A 19,827-nucleotide genomic window follows, 5' to 3' on the forward strand; every position below is an offset into this window, starting at 1 on the left:
TTACAATCATTCCTGAAAAACTGACCAATGAATTTTCCTATTCTAATATGTAGAAAACTGTTCGTTGAATGTAAATTCGCCTTAAAAAGTTGTTGCGAACAAGGTTTGCGTTTGATCCGTTTTCTCGAGAAACATTTTTAGAATGTGTTACAGAACACGCACGATTGTCGTGACAGAAAATTGAGTCAGTTCCGCAAGCAGACCGCGAAAGGAGTCGTGTCTCTGTCCCGTTTAGAATTACAAAGTATCTTCATACATGATGGCTTCTGCGAAGAGAAAGCAAGATGAGAAATATTTGAAAATATTACGCGAGCTGGTCTCGCAACCCGGTAACAAAGAATGTTTCGACTGCCATCAGCGAGGTCCAACTTACGTCAACATGACAATCGGTTCGTTTGTCTGTACTTCTTGTTCTGGTATGCTGTAAGTACTTGTTATTTCTAAGAATCCAATAAAGTGTAACAACAACCTTCTTCGTCATCTACATTAATGAAATGATTATTTGACTCGTTGCCTTCTCGTGTCAAAAGCAAGGGTAACTTTGCATTTTTCTCGCATGATACTCGATGTTCATAAATTCGAGATTAACACTAACTAAATGTCAACAGTTCAAATATGTTACATAGGTCATTTCATTATTCATGAAAAAATATAATATTACCAATCTGGTGTATAAGTAATTATATTTTGTTGAAACACGTGCTACAAACGCGTTTTACTATTACTCTGTATCACAGATTGTGAGTCATTATAAAACGTTCGCGTTCGCACTCAGGAAGTTAATATACTATCAGCATCAGTGTTTTCTTTGTGCGTAGTTCATGTTATCAATGGTCAAAATGTTACATTCATACATGATGAAGAAGATCAGTGGTTGTATCAGAAAGTTTATAGACCAAGCTTGATTGCGACATAGAGATGCGTATTGAATGTAGATCAGTCTATGAAAAATTGTATGATACTATAAATACAATTTGTAATTACAGGAAATATAATTTAATTGAAAATCATTTTATAATTTAATTAATATTCTTTCTCATTAATTACAAATTTTATAGCTTTTAGTATAAGACATATGTATTTAAGGTATAAGAACATAAATCATACATTGGTATTTCAAAATGCAATATTATCTTTGCTTGCTTAAAAAATAACATTGATTATTCTTTTATTATAATTACGTTATTTAATTAAATTAAAATAAACTTTAACAGCTGAATATATTAATTTAATTTTAAAAAGTTTTGTGTTTATTTTAATATTCACATATATATATAATGTACTTTAGATAACACTTTTTTTATATAAATGAATAAATTTATTCTCATTTTTATATACGTCTATTTTAATCACTAATTTGTTAATCTTATGTGTTTTATCTTTTAATCAGACTAAAACTTAAACAGAAGAAATATATATACTTTGAACATAAAATATACTAATATTATTAGTTTCATTTAATATTACAGACGGGGTTTGACGCCACCACATAGAGTGAAATCTATTTCTGTGGCAACATTTACTCAAGAAGAAATAGATTTTATAAAAGAACGTGGTAATGAATATTGCAGAAGGACATGGTTGGGATTAATGAATCCAAATTCTCCTCAAATCTTAGATACAAAAGACGAACAAAAAATGAAAGATTTAATGAGTGCAAAGTATGAATTTAAAAGATACTATTTGGATCCATCCATGGCAAATCAAAAGTCACAATCATCAAATCAAACTAACATTCCAAGAGTCCCACACTCCGGGACATCTACTTTATCTCCTATATCTGCCACAAAATCAAGCAATTCTGAGTCAGTTAATTCTAATAACTTCTCAGCTGATTTTGTAGCTGATTTCAGCAAAGTTCCTGATCCATTTATTACTACTACAGCACCTGCGAACAAACTCAGTCAACCAATTGTACCTCAGCCATTTTTTGCCAATTTTGACAACAATCCTATTTTTAATAGTTCAAAAAATACAAGTAAATTATAAACTTATTTTACTATGCTATTATGTAAATTAGGGTAATATAATTTTATTAATAATTATTAATTTTGATTTAGATATTGAATCGTTAAGCCCTTTTAATCAATCTACGATAAATTCTACAAATGCAATGAATGCAAATGGAACAAATATGCCTCCATCCGAAGATCGTTATGCAGCACTGAAAGATTTAGATTCCTTAATGAAGCAAACTCAACTAAAAGATGAAACTATAACAACATTAAATACATCTACATGGAATACTAATAATGGTATACATATGTTTTTTATACAATAAATTTAATTTATCAGTATATATAAAATTTATTTTGTTATCATCACTTTCTTAGCTTCAAATTCAATTTGGAATGTTGGAAATCAAACTGCACATGTAATATCAAATCCTTTTGCTACTGGTGATTTATGGCGACCATCAGCTAATGTAGTAAATAATAATACACAATCAATTGATACCTCTCTATGTAATCCCATTAATCCGTTTAAGCCAGTACAATTTCCTATGAATAATGGTAAGATTCTGTTTAAATAACATAGAATAATGTATATTAGAAATCAAAGATAAATTAAATCATTGCAAACACTTCAGATCCACAATGGGTAGGTATTGGACCATCCAGTAACAGAGATGTAATTCAATTTAGTCAATTAATGGCAAATAAAGTGTGGCAACCTACTCTTCCAGCATATCATGCAAATCCTTTTATGGTAAATATATTTAATGTTCTTTTAATGTTGTATTTATAAAACACTTTCATGTGCATATAAATTTTTCCAGGTTGGTTCAGGTGTGAGCAACATGACAAGAAATTCGAACAATCCTTTCTTATGATTAAGTAAGCATAAGTTTTTAATGGAATTAAGAACAAATAATGCAGACCTAAAGTATGTTTAGATTAGGGCAATTGTTTATATATGTGACCTTATCGGCAATTAGTGCCATTAACTTTTATCCCCAGGAGCACCAATCTCTTATTCATATAACTAAAATAATACTTTTATTTATGAATATAATATACACGTTAAATAAAGATTAATATTTGTTACCAATTATGGAAGTACTGCATCCATTACAATTATTTCTGGTTACTGTGAACGATCGTTTTGTATAGAATTTAAAGAAAGTTTAATCCAATATTACCAACTTGCTTTTAAAAGAAATTTATTTATACAATTAAAAATCATTATAAATATTAAATCTATGTACTTTGAATATATAAAGAAGAGAAACATTTTCGCTTTTTAAAACACATTCACGCAAGAATTACAATATTTTCATGTTAAAAGTACATAAAATTTATTTTTATAAAATGTGTATAACATTAGTCGTACAATGCATAAGGACTGAGAAGAAAAAAATATTTTACCTGATGCACACTTAAATACAGTTTATTTACTTAAAAATTTCTAATAAATACAAAATCACAAATGAACACTTAGTCTTTGTCATAATTCAATACCAATAGACTCAGAGTAGAGATCCCACTTAATCGGTCATAATTGCATGATAATTAATCATTATTTCATCATTACACTTGCAGTCTACATTATGTGTAGTTGTAAATATATTATTAATCGTAATAACATGGTCGGTTGTGTTTTACAATTACATATGGATATAAAGAGAAGCCTTGTGTGTCACTAGTCAAATGTCGTATAGCTGCCGTACAAATGTTTTATTTGTTTCTCTTAACTTTGTAGTTTTGTTTGCTAAATAGTTTGGAAGCTCCAATGAATGGTAAGAATTGCTGATGGCAATTACTTAGAGTAATAAATTATTTATCAGTGTAAATGGACAAACAATCAAGAAACACTAATATATGAGTTCACCAATTATGTTAATTGTTGTGTATAAACATACGAGATGTGTGATATTGATATTACTAGGCAGGCGTCAAGTATCTTAGAGATACGTTTCAAAGCGCATGGACCGTTTCATGGCACGAATTCACCTAGCAACCATTGCTACTGGGGTTGCCTTTTGGCAATGGGCGCACCAAGTATAACTTCTCACCCTGCTTGTTAGTATAAATAGGCGCTCGTTGATAATGATCTACCAACTGATCTAGTGTATGGAATTTTCTTTGACCAATACAATATAGTGCTCCTTCCACATGTACCCTAAAATGCTTATTACGACCTGGAGCTTTTAAAGATACTGAGTAATCCCCCACCTGCAAGTTGTAATGTTCATAATAATTAGAGTCACATAAATAAATAAAGTTTTATTAAATGTAAATAGTTATTTATGTTTAATAAAACATAGTATTTTCATTTATACTCACATTAGTTTCACTATCTCTAATTAAAAAGTCGCCATCATGACCATGTTGGTTCAACAATGTGTCACACTGTGAGCGTGAGATGCTACCATAGTACCAAGGTTTTCCAACAAGATGTGGTCTATCACCAGGGTCTGGCCTTCTCTCAAGGGAATCGCCTGTACTAATCTCGTTACTTGTCATTCCTCGTTCACGGTACGGTTGCGTCAAATATTCGCTCAGTTCTTGGAGATAATTCCGCGGTACCAAACCTATTTGCCCTTGACTATTTCTTGCTTTATACCATTCTGGATCCGCTGGTGGACGGTCAAGAATTTCTAAACGATCACCTTTCTCAAAAGATAGCTCTTGATCATTGTTGGAAGAAAATGAATAAAGAGCCACAACGATATCAAGAACATTTTCCGCCATAGCATATGTGTGAAGAGTATCATCTGCATCGCCTTCTTCTTGAGTATAATTTGATGGAAACCAGCCAGCATGAGTGCCACTTTGACCTCTCCACCAACCATCGTTACTCTTTTCTAATATTAGGATTCTAGTGCCTTTGACAAGGGACAGTTCATCTGCCTGTTGTGCCTGATAATTGTATTTGACAACTGCTGTACCTATCGCTTCACTTGGATCAGCAGGCAAACGCCTCGCCATTATTGGAGATTCTACAGCTCTAGATGGTGAATTACTAGATGGTAAAGTTTTAGAACCAGAGCCCTTTTTGACTTTCTTTTTGATACTATCAAAAAGAGATGGCTTTTCTTTTTTAACATAATTACTTGGCACATAGCCAGCTTGGCCTCTTGCACTTTGCACTCTCCACCAATGCTTGGAGTCATCAAGTAACAAGTAACGCTCGTTTTTACGCAAATCTAACTCCTGGGCACCTTGTGCTCCATAGTCGTATTTAGCGACAACATAACACACGTCGTCTTGACTTGTCTTGCCTGAAAATGATTATAATAATATATTTTTCTGTGGCATTGTGTTATTTAAATATTAGTAATTCAATCTCTTTAATATAATATGTTATATTATAATTTTTAATAAATATAACAATTTTATTGATAACAACACTTTCGATTTTAAATTTATTATGTTAGATTACGCCGAAATTTATGTTCTAAAGGAAAAGTTAAAATCTACATATGGTTTAAAGATATTAAAGAAACTAACAAAATTTCAAATTGATTATAGCCTAAACTCTACAGTATCATCTAATTCTCATGGTATCATACAATTACTGATGACACGAACTGTTATGATCAAAGACAAAGTTGAATTAAATTTTTAACGTTGAATGAAAGGAACAAATAATTACAATTACTTCATGGGACATCTAGAGTATACAACTACAAGATGTGTATGATCTATGATTTTAGGAAAACATATATGAGGACGAATACTCATCCAAATGAAAACAGGAAGGTTACATAAACATAGATATAGAAAGACTTCCTTCCCAAAATATAAACACTTTTTATTTACTCACTTTTATAAAGATATTACTGGATGTAATTTTCTTCCATACACATGCATGTTTTACATTGATGATTCATGGTTTGTTGAATATGCATAAAAATTTCCAAAATGTTCAAAATTTGATCACACAAACTATCAAAATACAAGAAATGCAGTAATAATACTTGAAATTTTACACTTAATACAGTTATCAAACTACATTACAAATAAAGTGTTTAGATCTTGGAATGGACACTTATATGAAACCTATGTTTCCACGATCTTCCTTTATTTTCAGAATAAGTAAAGTACATTTAATTTTTGTTCCTATGTCTGTTACATCTTCTATACTATTATAAGCATGCTTGTTCACAATATATACTTATCTTATTAATATTGCACTTAAGAGGAAATGTATTTAAATAATTAGTTTTGAATTAAAATATACTGATTAAAAATTTATTTAAGATATTATACATAACAGTTTCATGTCAATCATAAACTACAATTAAATTATGTTGAACTTTAAATACATAAAACATAGAAGGTGGAAACATATGCAGTTATCATAAAAACTCATTGTTTATAATTGTCAAAATCTTTCATAGCAATTTAATGATATACAGTTTAAAATTTCTGTAAGATAGATACTCAACAGTACATTACATGTTGTAACAAAAATATGTTAATAAACTATTCTCTTTTGACAAATTATACAGAAATAGCTATTGAAACAAATTTACATACAAAGCAAAGCATACAAGAAAAAACGTACCATGCTTCATGGCTGCCATGTGCGAAAACAGATATATATGTCTGAGTGGGGCGTGAGTAGCTGCTACTCACACACTACTTGCACAAATCTTAAGTCTGCTTGTACTGTGTCGGCGGCGTGAGTGCAGCAGGCATTCATTCTTTAGCTTTTTGTTTAGTGTTGATACACCTCCTGATTTCTTTGCTCAGAGTCCATCGTTCTCAAAGGTAGGGCAAGCATATGCATTACCAACACTTTAGGGAAAATGAAATAACAATCATTAACATGATATAATAGGTATTGTAACACTAAACATTTATATTTACCATAGTATTTAAAAGATGCTACCTTATATTCTTATTTGATTTTATCTTAGATTTCTTTGTAATTAACATATGTACTATCAGCCAAAAATTAAAACTGTCTCAAATGAATAATAGTGTGTTCTAAAAATATGTTAAAATTTTTTAGTAAGATACCATATATTCATATGTAGAATATTTTTAAAAATCTATTTATCAGTAACTAATATATATGTGCATTCAATGGAAACCATACTTTTAGATGTATAGTCTAATATATCAACAAAAAAAAGGATATATTATTCTATAGAGATTTGGTTAAATTTTAATACCAAAATGTAATAAGTTTTGTGACTCTCACAGATAGAAAAATAAAATAAAAGAAGAGTATTAGTCATGCACAGTTTTATGTTTTTGACTGATAATATATATATTTTACTCTTGACAACATTATTAAACTAAATAATAGGTATTTATCTTTTTTCAATATTTATCGACACTGTAGAACTATTATTAATAAGTTTTATTTGGAATGTAATATTTTATTTCTGTTGTTTAAAAATATTACTTTTAAGCTTTACATCATGTATATCACTACTTTCAATATCTTAATTACAAAACATAAATCATATATATATTATTTATAATCTTATAGACGATTAACTACTTCTCAATAAAAAAAGCGCATATGACAGCACATATTTAACAAGTCAATTAATTAAAAAAATAATACTGTTTATGCTGGTTTTATACATAAATATGTCACATAATTTCCTTTGGAAAAATTAATATTTCATATTAAATAAAACATTCTGATATATGTTCAAGTTGAAGAAATTCAGATACAATAAGTTTTCGAAAAATAAATAGGAATTCAAAAGTATCTAAATGTAGCTACAATATGTTTTTTGTTATCTTAATGAACAAAATGCACATTAAAATTACATAATTCATAAATTCTAATTGTTGAAATGATATAAAGAATGAAAAGTAAATACCAAGCAAATGAAAATTGATATCAACCCAAATTTTTTACAAAAATTGCATTATCAAATAGAAATATTCAAGGAATGCATCAAATGCTAAAGTTTAAATGAAATTATTAAAGAAAAACGAACAAATTCTCACAACATTTTGCAAACAATGACTGCAATGACTAAAATCGTTGGAAATAAAAACATTTGCGAAACAGGCAATCGCACATATACAAATATCTACTCAACTCAAGAAAATACCTAAAAAGTTAATAGAAAAAATAAGAATAAATTCTACACACATTGTGCTGTTTTAACTACATTTATGTATACTCTATAAGATTCGGGTAAACGTCATACGTGATGATTCAATAAGAGACGCAAAAATATCGTATATTACAAAACATTTACAGCATATTGTACAACGCAGAAATAAGAATCAGACGACTGTTTTCTGATCTCTTCCGCGCAAACCTCAAATGAGAATCAGTGACTTTCGAAGCACGTATATAGAGTACGTTCATTGCCTTACTGCCTACCATACTATGAAAGCAGAGTAGAAGCGTGTTGAATGCAAGGGAACAATGACTAACGCGAGTCAATTTAGCCGCTTATTTAATTATCCATTAAATATGATAACTCATCGTTTTATCGTTTAAAAGAATAAATAAACACTAACTTACCGATTTTTAAACTTGACATATTTCTGCATACAAGCTTCGAAATTTTACGTCGTTATACAGCTTGTTTTCCCCCACCCCAGGCCGCAGCCATGAACGGTAGCGACTAGAACGTATGTATAGGGGATTGAATCTTTATGGGGAATCGGGTCGAGCGAAGGAGGGAAGTAGAAATTAGGGAAAGACAGCACGACTCGTAAAGAACTCCATCCAGTAATAGCTTTTATCCACCGCTGCGCTGTCAATAACCACTACACACCAAAGTACGCTATCGCCACTTTTATCCACTGCGTTAATCTTCTGAAATCTGAACAATGTGTAGACTAGTTCTATGTGAATATCGTCGTATTTTGTATTTTTATGCACATATATTCGTTTATACGACTCCTCCCGCAAAAGGAATAGACCCACCCTTAATCCAAAGACATCGAACAACCATGCGCGCTACTGAGACCATTGCCTCTGTTAAACTTGTATCTAACGCGATGCTGGCGCCATGTTATGGTGTAATATGTAAATTAATACCTTTAACTTTAAGCATACTAGAAATCAAACTCTTCTCAGAATCTCTGAGCTTGATGTTACCAAACTGAATGACTTTGATATCATAAAAATATACAGCATTGTTATTTGTTTAAAATGATACGTATTTCTTTCCTTTTTCTAAACTACCGAATGAAAGAAAAAAAAAAGACTGCATAAAATTGGAAAAGTTTGGTAGCTTGGCGAGATATTTGAAACGATATTATTATTTTAGAAAATAATGTTTAATATATATACATTGCTTTTAGAAGTTTAAAACTAATTTTATATGGATCTCACGTGTGTACTAATAGGTTCGAAACCATTACTTTTCTTGCAGTTCAAACAACTTAAAACAATTGCCATCATTTAAATATATAGCGTTGAAGCTAAGTTCATGGTGTATAAATTTCTTTGTGAGAGTTTCGTCTGTGAAAGAATACTTTCTGTTCCTATGGTGGTAATCGATACATACATATGTACAATAATGGGTCCTACTTCTGCACACCTCTAGGCCGCAGCTTGATCCGTTAGCGAGGTTCGACATAGAAATTTTCATTGCTCTAATTGGCTGACTATTCAATACCAAAACAGGATTCATTGCGGATTGGATGCCCAGTAAAATAGTGGGGATACCTGCGAAAGTTAAGTGAGGTAGAAAAATTGTGCAAACCTAAGGTATTATTGATATTAACTTGTCTAGTAATTACCACATATGTTTGTTAATACGTACATTGTAAAATGAAACTAGCTTTGCGTATATAATCGGTAGCACCTGTTTTGGCTTAACTATTTGCAATATACATATATATTTTAGTCATGAAACTACACCATAATAATTAAGCTCCTTTCACAAATAGCCTTGCGAAATCTGAGATTTTCTCTTAAACATGAGAAAGTTAACAACACTGCTACTTAAGGTGTAAGCGGATACTAATGATGAGTGACACATAAACGATTAAAGACTTTTAACTCGCGAGTGTTTAACATATGCTCATTATAATTTTACATCTTAATGTGATTACATTAAAGGAATTTAATGATTTCAAAAAGTAAAGTATGTAAAACAAATGCAGTTCATAAAAAATAATAAACATTTACTCGAAACTACTGCTGAGATTTTATTAAATTATTCAGCACTATACGATATTTTTTTAATATCTGCATATAATTGATGATAACATGTTGCATTTAATGAATACAAATTTCGTAGAAGTCCTGTGTTGATATTATATTATATTATATATTTCGAAACAATGGACAACCTTTCTGATTCATTTAAAGGGGATGTAGATTCCTTTACGTCAACAGATTCTTTGCAATTAATAACAGATGAATTTCGCATTAGACATTTGTCGACACCTGATGTATCTAACACAGAATTGTCAAAACGTGTTGCATTATTGGAATTAGAAAATGAACGACTTAGAGTAGATTTGGAAAATCTACGTATTGAACTTAGTGCTAGAATTGCAGCAAATGAAGGACTTAAAGGAAAAATTATAGAGTTATATGTAGAAATGCAATCAGTACTCCAAGAGAAGCAAAAAGTACAAAATACTTTAACTGACACATATAATCGTTTAGAAGCAGCTGAAGTATCAGCAAAGTGGTATCAATCACAAGTGCATGGATTGCAAGCAAGTAAAAAAACTTTGCAATTAGAGATCGACACTTACCAAGGAATATTGCAACAAAGACAACAAACTATAGTAAATATAAATGCAAGGTATAAACAATTAGATGTGGATTATACTGAACTTCTTCAAAAATATCAAAAAGAGAAACAAGGTTTAGAAGATGAAGTACAGAGCTTAAAAACACAAAATCATTCAAACGATCAATTATCAAGTATTTCACAAAGCATAGATAACAATGCATCAAGTACTCCTCCAGATACATCTACAAAGTTAGAGATGGCAGAGGATGAACTACGAGAAACAAAAGCAGAGCTGAAGACTTTAGAAAAACGTCTTTTGGGTAATGAAGTATCCAAAATGTTAATGGAGAATGCCTTAACTAAACAACGTTTATTGATTACAACAATGGAAGAAAATATACAAAAATGTGAGACTGAGAAAAATCAAACTGCTGATACTTTGCGCAAAACTGAATTTGAAATTCAAAAATTGAAATCAGAAAATGAAACATTGCAAACTACTCTACTTTCTTCCAAACAGGAACAATGTCAGATAGAAGATGCAATTTTTCAGTTACGGCTGCAATTAACAAAAATGATTGCACAATATAAGCTTTTAAAATCAAAAAATATAGAGGCAGAGGAAAAATTAAATTCAATGCAAGATGTAATAAATGAAAATAAACGCTTAAAAACCTTATCATATGAAGCTAACTCTGCACTCATCAGAAAACTTCGACAAGAAAAACGTAAATTTAAAAACTTGGAGAATAAAATATATGATGTAGAAATAAAAGAACGATTAGATGACATGGTAATAAATGCTGTCATCCAACTTATTGAAGTTTAAAATTATTTATAATGATCATATTATTATTTTGTTTTAGCAAAATAAAACTGAAGTTTCCTTACGTGAATGTCTAAAGCAGGTTTTAATAAGAAATAAGGTAATGTTTGTGTTTGTGTACGTGTGTGTGTGCGCGCGCGTGCATGTATGTATGTATGTATCTGTGTATATGCATTACGTGATAATAAAGAGTATTTTACTTAATAGGATTTAAAAGACCAATTGAAGACACAGAGGAAAACTTCAGATGAAAGTATTGATGAGGGGTATGGTGATATTAGCATAGTTAGTTCCATTTCTGTAGACATTCCATCACCAAGTTCCATTAATCCAGTATTATTAAATAAAGCTTCTAGTATTCTTTTGAGAAGTAAAGACTTTTGTAAACCAGTGCAAACAGAACTTGATTATTTACGATTAAAACTTAACAAACTACGAGAACAATGCATTGTATAACCTTAAAATATTAATTCTCTCTCTCTCTCTCTCTCTCTCTCTCTCTCTCTCTCTCTCTATAAAAATGGTTATATATATATATATATATATATATATATATTTTTAAAAGTACTATTTTAAATTGGAATTGAAATAGTAGAATATTATAGGGTGTAGGTGACGAATGATAAGATTGGACAGGAAAGATATATAATAAAATAATTTAACTACATTATTTAAAATTATTTAATTGATAATAACTAAGAGATTTTATTAAAAGGTATTGGAATTGTAAATATGTTATCTTGCTTCTTTATTGGTTACATATCTCTAAATATATAACCAATTAATAGATATGTAAATAGAATCAATTAAAATTATTTATAACAAATAATTACTTAAATTAAGAAAGTTAATCACTTACAACCAGTTATTTTTGATTCAGCAATTAAAAGTATTGTACATTTAATTGTAGGTATATATAACATAATTTATACAGAAATATAATATTTTATAATTTATAATATATTTATTGCTAAAAAAAGTAATACATCTCTAACTACTCGTTACTCAGAAATCATTTTTAAATGGTATCAGTTTTTAAAATACTAAATTATTTCATCATATAATCTAATAGCAATTTGCAAAACTTTATTTAAAATTGCTTAAAAAATTAAATAAATTATTACAATCAACATTTGTAAATATGTTCTATAAAGTTAATTAATAAAAATTGTACAAAAATCTTCGTAAAAATTGCTTTATAATGTTGTTTATCTTTAGTCATCGATTTTGTATTAAGAATTTATTATAATTATTTATGAGATATTTTTATTTAATAATAATAAACGTTGGAAAAAAGAAACTTCGTACAGTAAGTAAGGATATCCATTCAATATAGCATAAGAAAATTGTGTCGGATAAGTAAAAAGAATATTAAGAATTAGTGTACATAATAATTTATTGCCTTATATAAAAATTATTAAATAAAAGATATTAATATAAGAAGCTACAAACAAAGCATCGAATTACAAAGTATTTATTTAAAACAACAATTTATGTTAAATATAAATGTTTTATTTAGTATATCTTGAATATGATATCAGAAGCAATTAAAAATGAGTACTAAATATACTTTAAGTTCGCAAAATATATATTGAAGTTGTATCACATTGTACATTAGTAATGTTAAAGAATATAAAGGATATTATACTAATTAATCATTAAAATTTTATTTATAATAAATTTAACTTAAATATTTCATCGTATAATCTGCTGAGTAATGTTGATATACTTTGAAATATTTAAAAAGGAACTCATTACATTAAGTAAAATGATAACTACAATTAAAAGATTTGTAATTTTGAATATAATTAATGTACACAAAAATTCAGATATTTGTTATCATCCTTGTTTGACTACATATTATTTTATAATTTAATGATAAAAATTAATATGAAATCAAACTAGGATGATAACAAATATTTGAATATTGTTTTTGTTTTGACATACAAGTTTTCCGTACATGAAATCAAATTAAGATGATAACATTTCTTTCATATAAATGTACGTTTTTGAAATAAAAGAAGAATATTTATGTACATAGAAAATGTATACTTTAAATTATGCTAGTTATTGAGAATATTATAGGAAAATATGAATAATTGTATTTTTACCTTTATAAAAAATAAATTATTAAGCAATAAATACACATAGCAACATATCAAAATTATAATTTATATATTTTCCAATAATGTTATCAGATATTATAGCACTATTATTTCTTATGAAGTGATAAGAGCAAATGTTACTAAGAATTTAAAATTAAGTGATATAAAAGTAAAGTATTTTATTTTTTATTTTTCTAAGAAAAGTGCTTATAGGACGTGTTAATAACTAAACTTGTTTAACTTTCCGCATAAATATTTTCTATTCAATTTTCTTATAAGTTACAATAATTTAAATTATTTGAAATTGTAACATAATATCTTTGTTCTTATATAAACGTTCATGCCACTGCAACAAAAATCAACGTCTAATTTTAATAATATTGGAATGATTCAATTTTGTTATTCTTTTATCAGTATCACAATTTTAAGGAAGATGCTTTTAATTATTGCTAACAGAAAAACATTTACAACAAAATCTTGTGTCTTAATTAATTGTAGGCTTAACTAAAGACTACACATGTATTTAATTTATAGAAAATTTGTAAAGTCGTTGATAGAATAAAATTGTTTGAATGTTCATGTTATGTATGCATATAAATCAATGTATTTGTTTAGAAAACTATTTAGATTAATTAAGGTACTATCAATGAGATATGAATTAAACATTTGTTTGCAGAAGTAGTGGTTAATTTATGCATTAAACCAAAGATACTCAACTTTTGAAAGGTATATTTCATATGTTAAACTTGAGATATAATAGTATTACATATTTTTTTTTAAAGATTTACATTGTCTCCAAATATACGTTAATTTTCCCATTCCTTAGAAGGAATAAGTGAATATCTGTTTAAATACTGATCCATGTTTGCTCTGTTATATGTCACGACCTATAATATTGTCGACAATTGATATATTGACAGCACGAAAATGAGTATTATAAATTGAAATCGCACGCGAAAATGATCATAAAATCTACATAATGCAAATGATATATGTTATCTTTTTATGTTTCTACATCATTAAATTCTAAATCACTGGTATAAAATATTTTTAGTGTTAAATATTTGATTGTAAACTTTTTTTGTTTATAATTTGCTATAGTACTTACAGCTCTGTGTACACATCTATATTAAAAAAAATGAATCAACTTTGTACGACTGCAGATCGTTTAAAAGAGCACCATGGCTTCAGTCTACACAAACAGTCCTTGGTAGTTTCAACATGCCTCATTTTATACACCGTTACAACGGGAATGTTGCTGAACGATAATACCTATAATTTTATCACGTGAAAGTGATTTGAAATTGAACAATTATTATATAATATATTCATAATTATGCTACTAGTGTTAAACATTTTTGTGTACACTTAGTAAAATAGAAGACCAGATAGTAAAGTTTATCTCGAACCCATTGTCATGTGGGAGTTGATTCCGTTTGCCTAACCCTGTCAAACTGGCGGCGGTAATGACCTCGTCCACGACCTCTATTCCGATGACCATGATTATTATGTCCATGGTAAGTATGATGTAATTGACGTGACTGATATTGAGTATGGTTTTGTGCCTGATGTAAGGTCTGCCTTGATTGTGATAACTGCTGAGAAAATTATTTTGATACTATGATAAAACTACTCCTTACAATACATTGTAATAATAATAATAACTTTAAATAAATAAAAGTATATAAACGTACCATTTGATTAACAGGTTGTACAGTCTGATTTGAATATGTATTTAAACTTGTTCCTGGTGGATTTAATTCTTCAGTAGCTGCTCCAGATTCATCTTCTGTTCTTACCAGTAATTTTACTCCTTCGGCTTCCAAATCTATTATGCCACCTCTTTGTTGTTGCCTTAAGAATAATGCTGCCATTTGCTTCTGTAACTCTTTCAATTCTGCAGTAACTGAAAAATCTGTTGCAGCTTCAACGTCAATTGGAAGTGGAGCTGACCAAAGGCTTTCTACATCGCAATTAATTGATTCTCGACATACGGGACATATAGCCTGCACAAATACGTTATTGCTAAATGAAGTTATTAAATAATTATAGATGTAATTATATTAAAAAGAATATGAATTACACTAAGTGTTAAATTTAAATACTAAAAATTCTCATTGTACCTGAAACTTATTTTTAGCATCTTGCTGCCATTGTGGTAATTTTTCTTGTTCTTCTCTATAATACCGTTCTGCAGCAGCTACATGAGCTGCTAAGCAGTGTGAATGAAAGTAATGATAACATTCTGTTTTTGTAAATTCATCTCTTTCTCGAAAACCATACAAACATATGGCACATTGATCCGTAGGAAGATTACTTCTTGTAAGATGTTCTCTTATTAGCTGTTAAAATAACAATAAAATAATATCACTAATTAAATCACAATATAAAACATACAATCATTTATTATAATACAAATAATGATACATATATAACATACCTCAATAAGTTCAAACATAACTGGCTGACCTATAAAATCATTACATTTTGCTTCTGCATCTGACTGCATAAGCTTCACCGTTTCTTCATCTAATCCTCTAGGGTTTTTAAGATTAATAGTAGGTGATACATCTGGATATCCCTTAGATAATTGCACAATTAATATTACACAAACATATTGAGATTGAGAATCTTCACCAGTCGAAGGAAATAATACAGTTTCAATACATTCTGGCTCTCCTCTGAAAAAATAGTTATTGATATCTCATTAATTGTTTGAGTTCATACCATTAAGAATGCTAAGGATAGTTATTGATTATTAAAGATTAACAGACTAATATGATTAATATTAAGGGAAACAAAATTTATTAATTAAACATATTTAGAAAGTTATATAAGAGTTTCTATAATATTTTAAATAATTTTAAGACTTTCCAAACATTATCAATGAGTAATTTTTAGGATAATACTTAAAATACTTATCTTTATCAATAATTTTACATTGGTATGATAACTTGATAATATATATATACATTTATTTTCATTGATTTTCATTATATATGGCAGAAATTTATTAAAAAACATATATTAATCAAATAGAAAAATTTGTTTTTAGGAAAACTAATTATTATTTTATTAAGAGGATAGAAAAAATTGATAGCTTTTTTCATCAACTACGTTTATCAAGTATGATTGAACAAATATTGTTTAACAAGAGATAATTTTAATTTCAACGAAAACTTTAAGCAAGGGAATTATTAGTAAAACATGTAATAAATCAAACTTTTCGAATGAGAATCAAATTATTTAAATAACTAGGTTACACACATGAGATTTTCCATATTTATATCCGAATAAACTTACCTTTCGTTTACTTTTATGTTTAACTCGTCGTCGAGTAAAATTGCTTTTAATGCTTCAATTTCATCAGTTACTCTGTAAAAAATTCTTGTAAATATTAAGTTAAAGTGACTGTCTATGAAAAACATTCATTACAAATCTTATTGAAAATTACCTTTCATCTATTACCGTATCTGACATTGTTTCTAAAGCAAACAATACCGTGATGTAGTTTTTAAAAATTACTTCGAATGTGACAGCGAAGAGTTTTTCAGCCTTCAACAGTTACAAGATTTTCGATAAGCGTCAATATTGAAAGCCTTCTGCTGCCTTCTGCTACTATTACTGTTACCAACTGGCTCGAATTGAAATTATTAGTAACATATTATTGCATGTTATTATACCTGTCACCGAAATAATTCCACTAAAACAAATAATTTAGCGTCGCTCTTTCATCCTACAAGTAATAATTTGTATTATATAACTTTTGTTTACTGATTTTTCTCTGATGAAATTATATATGTATATTTACAATAACCTTGTGATGTGAACTCGGAAACTAGGTTTCCCTAGAAACTCTTAAAGCAAATGTGTGTGTATATATATATAAAAGTTCGTTTGTCGTGTATTTTGTAGTAGTGGAAGTAGGAACAAATGTTACACAATAATAAACGTTAAAAGCTCACGTCACTTGTGCGTCGTCACTGTAAAAACAGTGTAAATACATTTTTCTATACAATTCTCTTTTCTACAAACAAAAATATTCAGAAGAATTGATTTCAAACAAAAAGGAAGTATAATACATATCTTAAAAGATATAATATATGCTGCGAAATATATGATATACTACGGCGTCAATAATTAATTCATTCCCTCTACTGAAAGCTCTATATATACTCTATTGAATCTTTTTTTAGTGACATTGAATCCACATACTTCTAGGTGTACATATTATACATATAGAGAAATACAAATTGTAATTTTAAATAATTCCGTGTTTCAAATTTGTGAACAAATTTTTCCGACATCAATAATACATACATGTGTGTGAGATATTCATACCAGTCCATAATTGGCAACATACATACATATGTAAGTACATACATTATGTATGTAGTTACCAAAAGTTAGCAAAACAACAACAGTTTCACTAAATTCTCTGCCATTGTGAAGAAATTATTTTTTAAGTTTTATGAAATGAATATTTTATACTTACTGAACAGTTTAAAATACATACAATCCTGCAATGAATAGTGGATATAAAAATACATATGTACAAATGTATATATCTTATTGCGATAATCTTAGAACTTTCAATTAAAATAAGTACATTTATCAATTTTGGTCATCAATGAAATTCGAAGGAAGTATGAAAAATTAATAATTAGGACCTATTACTTGTTGAATATACTGTATCTTATTGTTAGGGTATTTTCGTTTTAATCCAAACATCTCTTGATAGAGGGCTACTATGTTGAACAGTATGTTCTATGTTTCTCGTTTATTGTCTCATTGTGTATTTTTCTTTTCACATTTAATTTCTTTACCCGTGTGAAGCTGGCTCATCATATTAACCAATATTAATGAAAGAAGCAATGGGCAATTCAATTGCTCATAATTTTTCACCAATTAGTCTTAATTGCTCATTTATCTTTTTCGAGAAATATTCAAAGATAGGAGTAGAAATAGCTTTGCTCTGATTGGTTAACGGACTCCATGCTAAGACAGGATTCATTGAGGATTAGATGTTTGCAATGCAAAAGCTAAGGGAGGTAGAAAAATCGTACAAAATCTGAGATACATACATAGTACAGTATGTATGTAGTATTTCGTTGAGTTATTGTATACACTTAACCTTATTTAGTTAAATTGTAAGGTGTATGTGAAATTGCTACATACTACATGCTATTTTAACATGCCGGAGAATAAAGAAAAAGAAGAAGAAAAACCTGTTGTTGCAAAAAATGCAATTGATCTGCAACGATTAAAACTTCAAAAACTAATGAAAAATCCAGTAAGTATAAAGAATCCAAATGTATTTTTTCAGAACATGTTTTGCTTTTTCACAATTGTATTAGTTTTTCAAAATGCTTAAACAATTTCCTACATAGTTGATAAGCTTATAATAGGAAGGTAAGGGTTTTTATGGTTGTCACAATAGGAAAAGCCTATTATACTACCGGAAAGACCTAAAGCTAAAAGTACGCCAACAGTACCAGAATTTGTACGTAATGTAATGGGAAGTAGTGCAGGAGCAGGAAGTGGAGAATTTCATGTATACAGACATTTAAGACGTAAAGAATATGCCAGACAAAAATTTATTCAGGAAAAGGGACGTAAGGTAATTTTAATTGATGCATTAATACATATACATTTATACTTTTTTAATTGTATATATTATACAATTTCTAAAAGAATACAAAATGTCAATATTTTGGTATTTTATTAGGAACTTCTAGATGCTGAATACCATAAGAAATTAGAAGAAAATAAAAGAGCAGCTGAAGATATGACAGCCAAAAAAAGAGCAAAGAGACAGAAAAAAAAGCAGAAATGGAAGCAAAAGAAAAAGCTAAGAGTAACAAATGATGAGTTGAATAAAAATAATGAAGACAGCAATTCAGAAGATGATAGTCCAGACACAGAAGATACAGATGACAAAAATGACGATGAACTTAAAGTTGCATCTAATAATGAAATTGAAAATAATACAGCTGCACAATCTGCATCAGAGATAAACAATTGTAAAAATGTAGATAACGACAATATAAATCAAAATAAGTTGCATTTACAAAATAATTCTAATACAAAAGATTCTAATTCTGAAATTATTGACAGTAATAACATATCAACCTCTGCATGTAAAATATTTGAAAATAATAATGAGAATGATATACGTAATAATACAGATAGTACAAATCCTTAACAATTATTGAGGTGTTTCAAATATATTCTGAAATATAAAAATAAAATATAAATACAAAGAA

General features: G+C 28.6%; 5 protein-coding genes across 13 annotated transcripts; 3 read left to right on the forward strand and 2 right to left on the reverse strand.

Moving 5' to 3' along the window:
• The first annotated feature begins 140 nt into the window (after positions 1-140).
• On the forward strand, positions 141-3,051 carry drongo (Arf GTPase activating protein drongo). The gene is made up of 6 exons (XM_033485120.2): positions 141-423; positions 1,470-1,978; positions 2,061-2,255; positions 2,334-2,513; positions 2,591-2,709; positions 2,780-3,051. Exons 1-6 carry the CDS (start codon positions 257-259, stop codon positions 2,831-2,833), a joined length of 1,224 nt encoding a protein of 407 aa, XP_033341011.2. The 5' UTR covers positions 141-256; the 3' UTR covers positions 2,834-3,051.
• Positions 3,052-3,374: 323 nt separating this feature from the next.
• Positions 3,375-8,936, reverse strand: dock (SH2/SH3 adaptor protein dock). Of its 2 annotated transcripts, XM_033485121.2 has the most exons (4): positions 8,452-8,936; positions 6,514-6,746; positions 4,287-5,224; positions 3,375-4,175 (listed from the first exon to the last, which is right to left on the reverse strand). In XM_033485121.2, exons 2-4 carry the CDS (start codon positions 6,530-6,532, stop codon positions 3,954-3,956), a joined length of 1,179 nt encoding a protein of 392 aa, XP_033341012.1. In that variant the 5' UTR covers positions 6,533-6,746; positions 8,452-8,936; the 3' UTR covers positions 3,375-3,953. The 2 variants fall into 2 exon arrangements, with proteins under 2 accessions (XP_033341012.1, XP_033341013.1); XM_033485122.2 differs by lacking the exon at positions 6,514-6,746.
• A 730-nt stretch (positions 8,937-9,666) lies between these two features.
• On the forward strand, positions 9,667-13,111 carry LOC117229002 (uncharacterized). Its single transcript, XM_033485118.2, has 3 exons — positions 9,667-11,423; positions 11,497-11,556; positions 11,664-13,111. Exons 1-3 carry the CDS (start codon positions 10,227-10,229, stop codon positions 11,910-11,912), a joined length of 1,506 nt encoding a protein of 501 aa, XP_033341009.2. The 5' UTR covers positions 9,667-10,226; the 3' UTR covers positions 11,913-13,111.
• Positions 13,112-13,793: 682 nt separating this feature from the next.
• On the reverse strand, positions 13,794-18,007 carry LOC117228999 (E3 ubiquitin-protein ligase RNF25). Of its 8 annotated transcripts, none has more exons than XR_013034581.1 (8): positions 17,379-18,007; positions 17,016-17,297; positions 16,865-16,936; positions 16,002-16,242; positions 15,685-15,903; positions 15,256-15,567; positions 14,670-15,159; positions 13,794-13,907 (listed from the first exon to the last, which is right to left on the reverse strand). XR_013034581.1 is itself a non-coding variant. In XM_076525655.1 (8 exons), the coding sequence occupies exons 2-7, from the start codon at positions 17,039-17,041 to the stop codon at positions 14,977-14,979; spliced, it is 1,053 nt and encodes a 350-aa protein (XP_076381770.1). In that variant the 5' UTR covers positions 17,042-17,297; positions 17,379-18,007; the 3' UTR covers positions 14,274-14,833; positions 14,971-14,976. The 8 variants fall into 8 exon arrangements, 6 of the variants coding, with proteins under 6 accessions (XP_076381770.1, XP_076381771.1, XP_033341007.2 ...); XR_013034580.1 differs by lacking the exon at positions 13,794-13,907 and adding an exon at positions 14,274-14,448; XM_076525655.1 differs by lacking the exon at positions 13,794-13,907 and having other exon boundaries at positions 14,274-14,833; positions 14,971-15,159.
• Positions 18,008-18,163: 156 nt separating this feature from the next.
• LOC117229001 (uncharacterized) lies at positions 18,164-19,827 on the forward strand. Its single transcript, XM_033485117.2, has 3 exons — positions 18,164-18,854; positions 19,002-19,181; positions 19,290-19,827. Exons 1-3 carry the CDS (start codon positions 18,756-18,758, stop codon positions 19,764-19,766), a joined length of 756 nt encoding a protein of 251 aa, XP_033341008.2. The 5' UTR covers positions 18,164-18,755; the 3' UTR covers positions 19,767-19,827.

This window comes from Megalopta genalis, chromosome 12 (genome assembly GCF_051020955.1).
Source record: "Megalopta genalis isolate 19385.01 chromosome 12, iyMegGena1_principal, whole genome shotgun sequence".
Taxonomy (NCBI): domain Eukaryota; kingdom Metazoa; phylum Arthropoda; class Insecta; order Hymenoptera; family Halictidae; genus Megalopta; species Megalopta genalis.

Coding starts and splice junctions, on each gene's coding strand:
- drongo (XM_033485120.2), top strand. CDS start 257: ATGATGGCTTCTGCGAAGAGAAAGCAAGATGAGAAATATTTGAAAATA. Junction 2,256..2,333: donor TACATGGAATACTAATAATG/GTATACATATGT, acceptor TCACTTTCTTAG/CTTCAAATTCAATTTGGAAT. Junction 2,710..2,779: donor ATCATGCAAATCCTTTTATG/GTAAATATATTT, acceptor AAATTTTTCCAG/GTTGGTTCAGGTGTGAGCAA.
- LOC117229002 (XM_033485118.2), top strand. CDS start 10,227: ATGGACAACCTTTCTGATTCATTTAAAGGGGATGTAGATTCCTTTACG. Junction 11,424..11,496: donor AAGAACGATTAGATGACATG/GTAATAAATGCT, acceptor ATTTTGTTTTAG/CAAAATAAAACTGAAGTTTC. Junction 11,557..11,663: donor AGGTTTTAATAAGAAATAAG/GTAATGTTTGTG, acceptor TTTACTTAATAG/GATTTAAAAGACCAATTGAA.
- LOC117228999 (XM_076525655.1), bottom strand. CDS start 17,041: ATGTCAGATACGGTAATAGATGAAAG. Junction 15,568..15,684: donor ATGCTAAAAATAAGTTTCAG/GTACAATGAGAA, acceptor GTATTTGTGCAG/GCTATATGTCCCGTATGTCG. Junction 15,160..15,255: donor TACAACCTGTTAATCAAATG/GTACGTTTATAT, acceptor TAATTTTCTCAG/CAGTTATCACAATCAAGGCA.
- LOC117229001 (XM_033485117.2), top strand. CDS start 18,756: ATGCCGGAGAATAAAGAAAAAGAAGAAGAAAAACCTGTTGTTGCAAAA. Junction 18,855..19,001: donor AAAAACTAATGAAAAATCCA/GTAAGTATAAAG, acceptor TTGTCACAATAG/GAAAAGCCTATTATACTACC. Junction 19,182..19,289: donor TTCAGGAAAAGGGACGTAAG/GTAATTTTAATT, acceptor GTATTTTATTAG/GAACTTCTAGATGCTGAATA.
- dock (XM_033485122.2), bottom strand. Junction 4,176..4,286: donor TTAGAGATAGTGAAACTAAT/GTGAGTATAAAT, acceptor TACAACTTGCAG/GTGGGGGATTACTCAGTATC.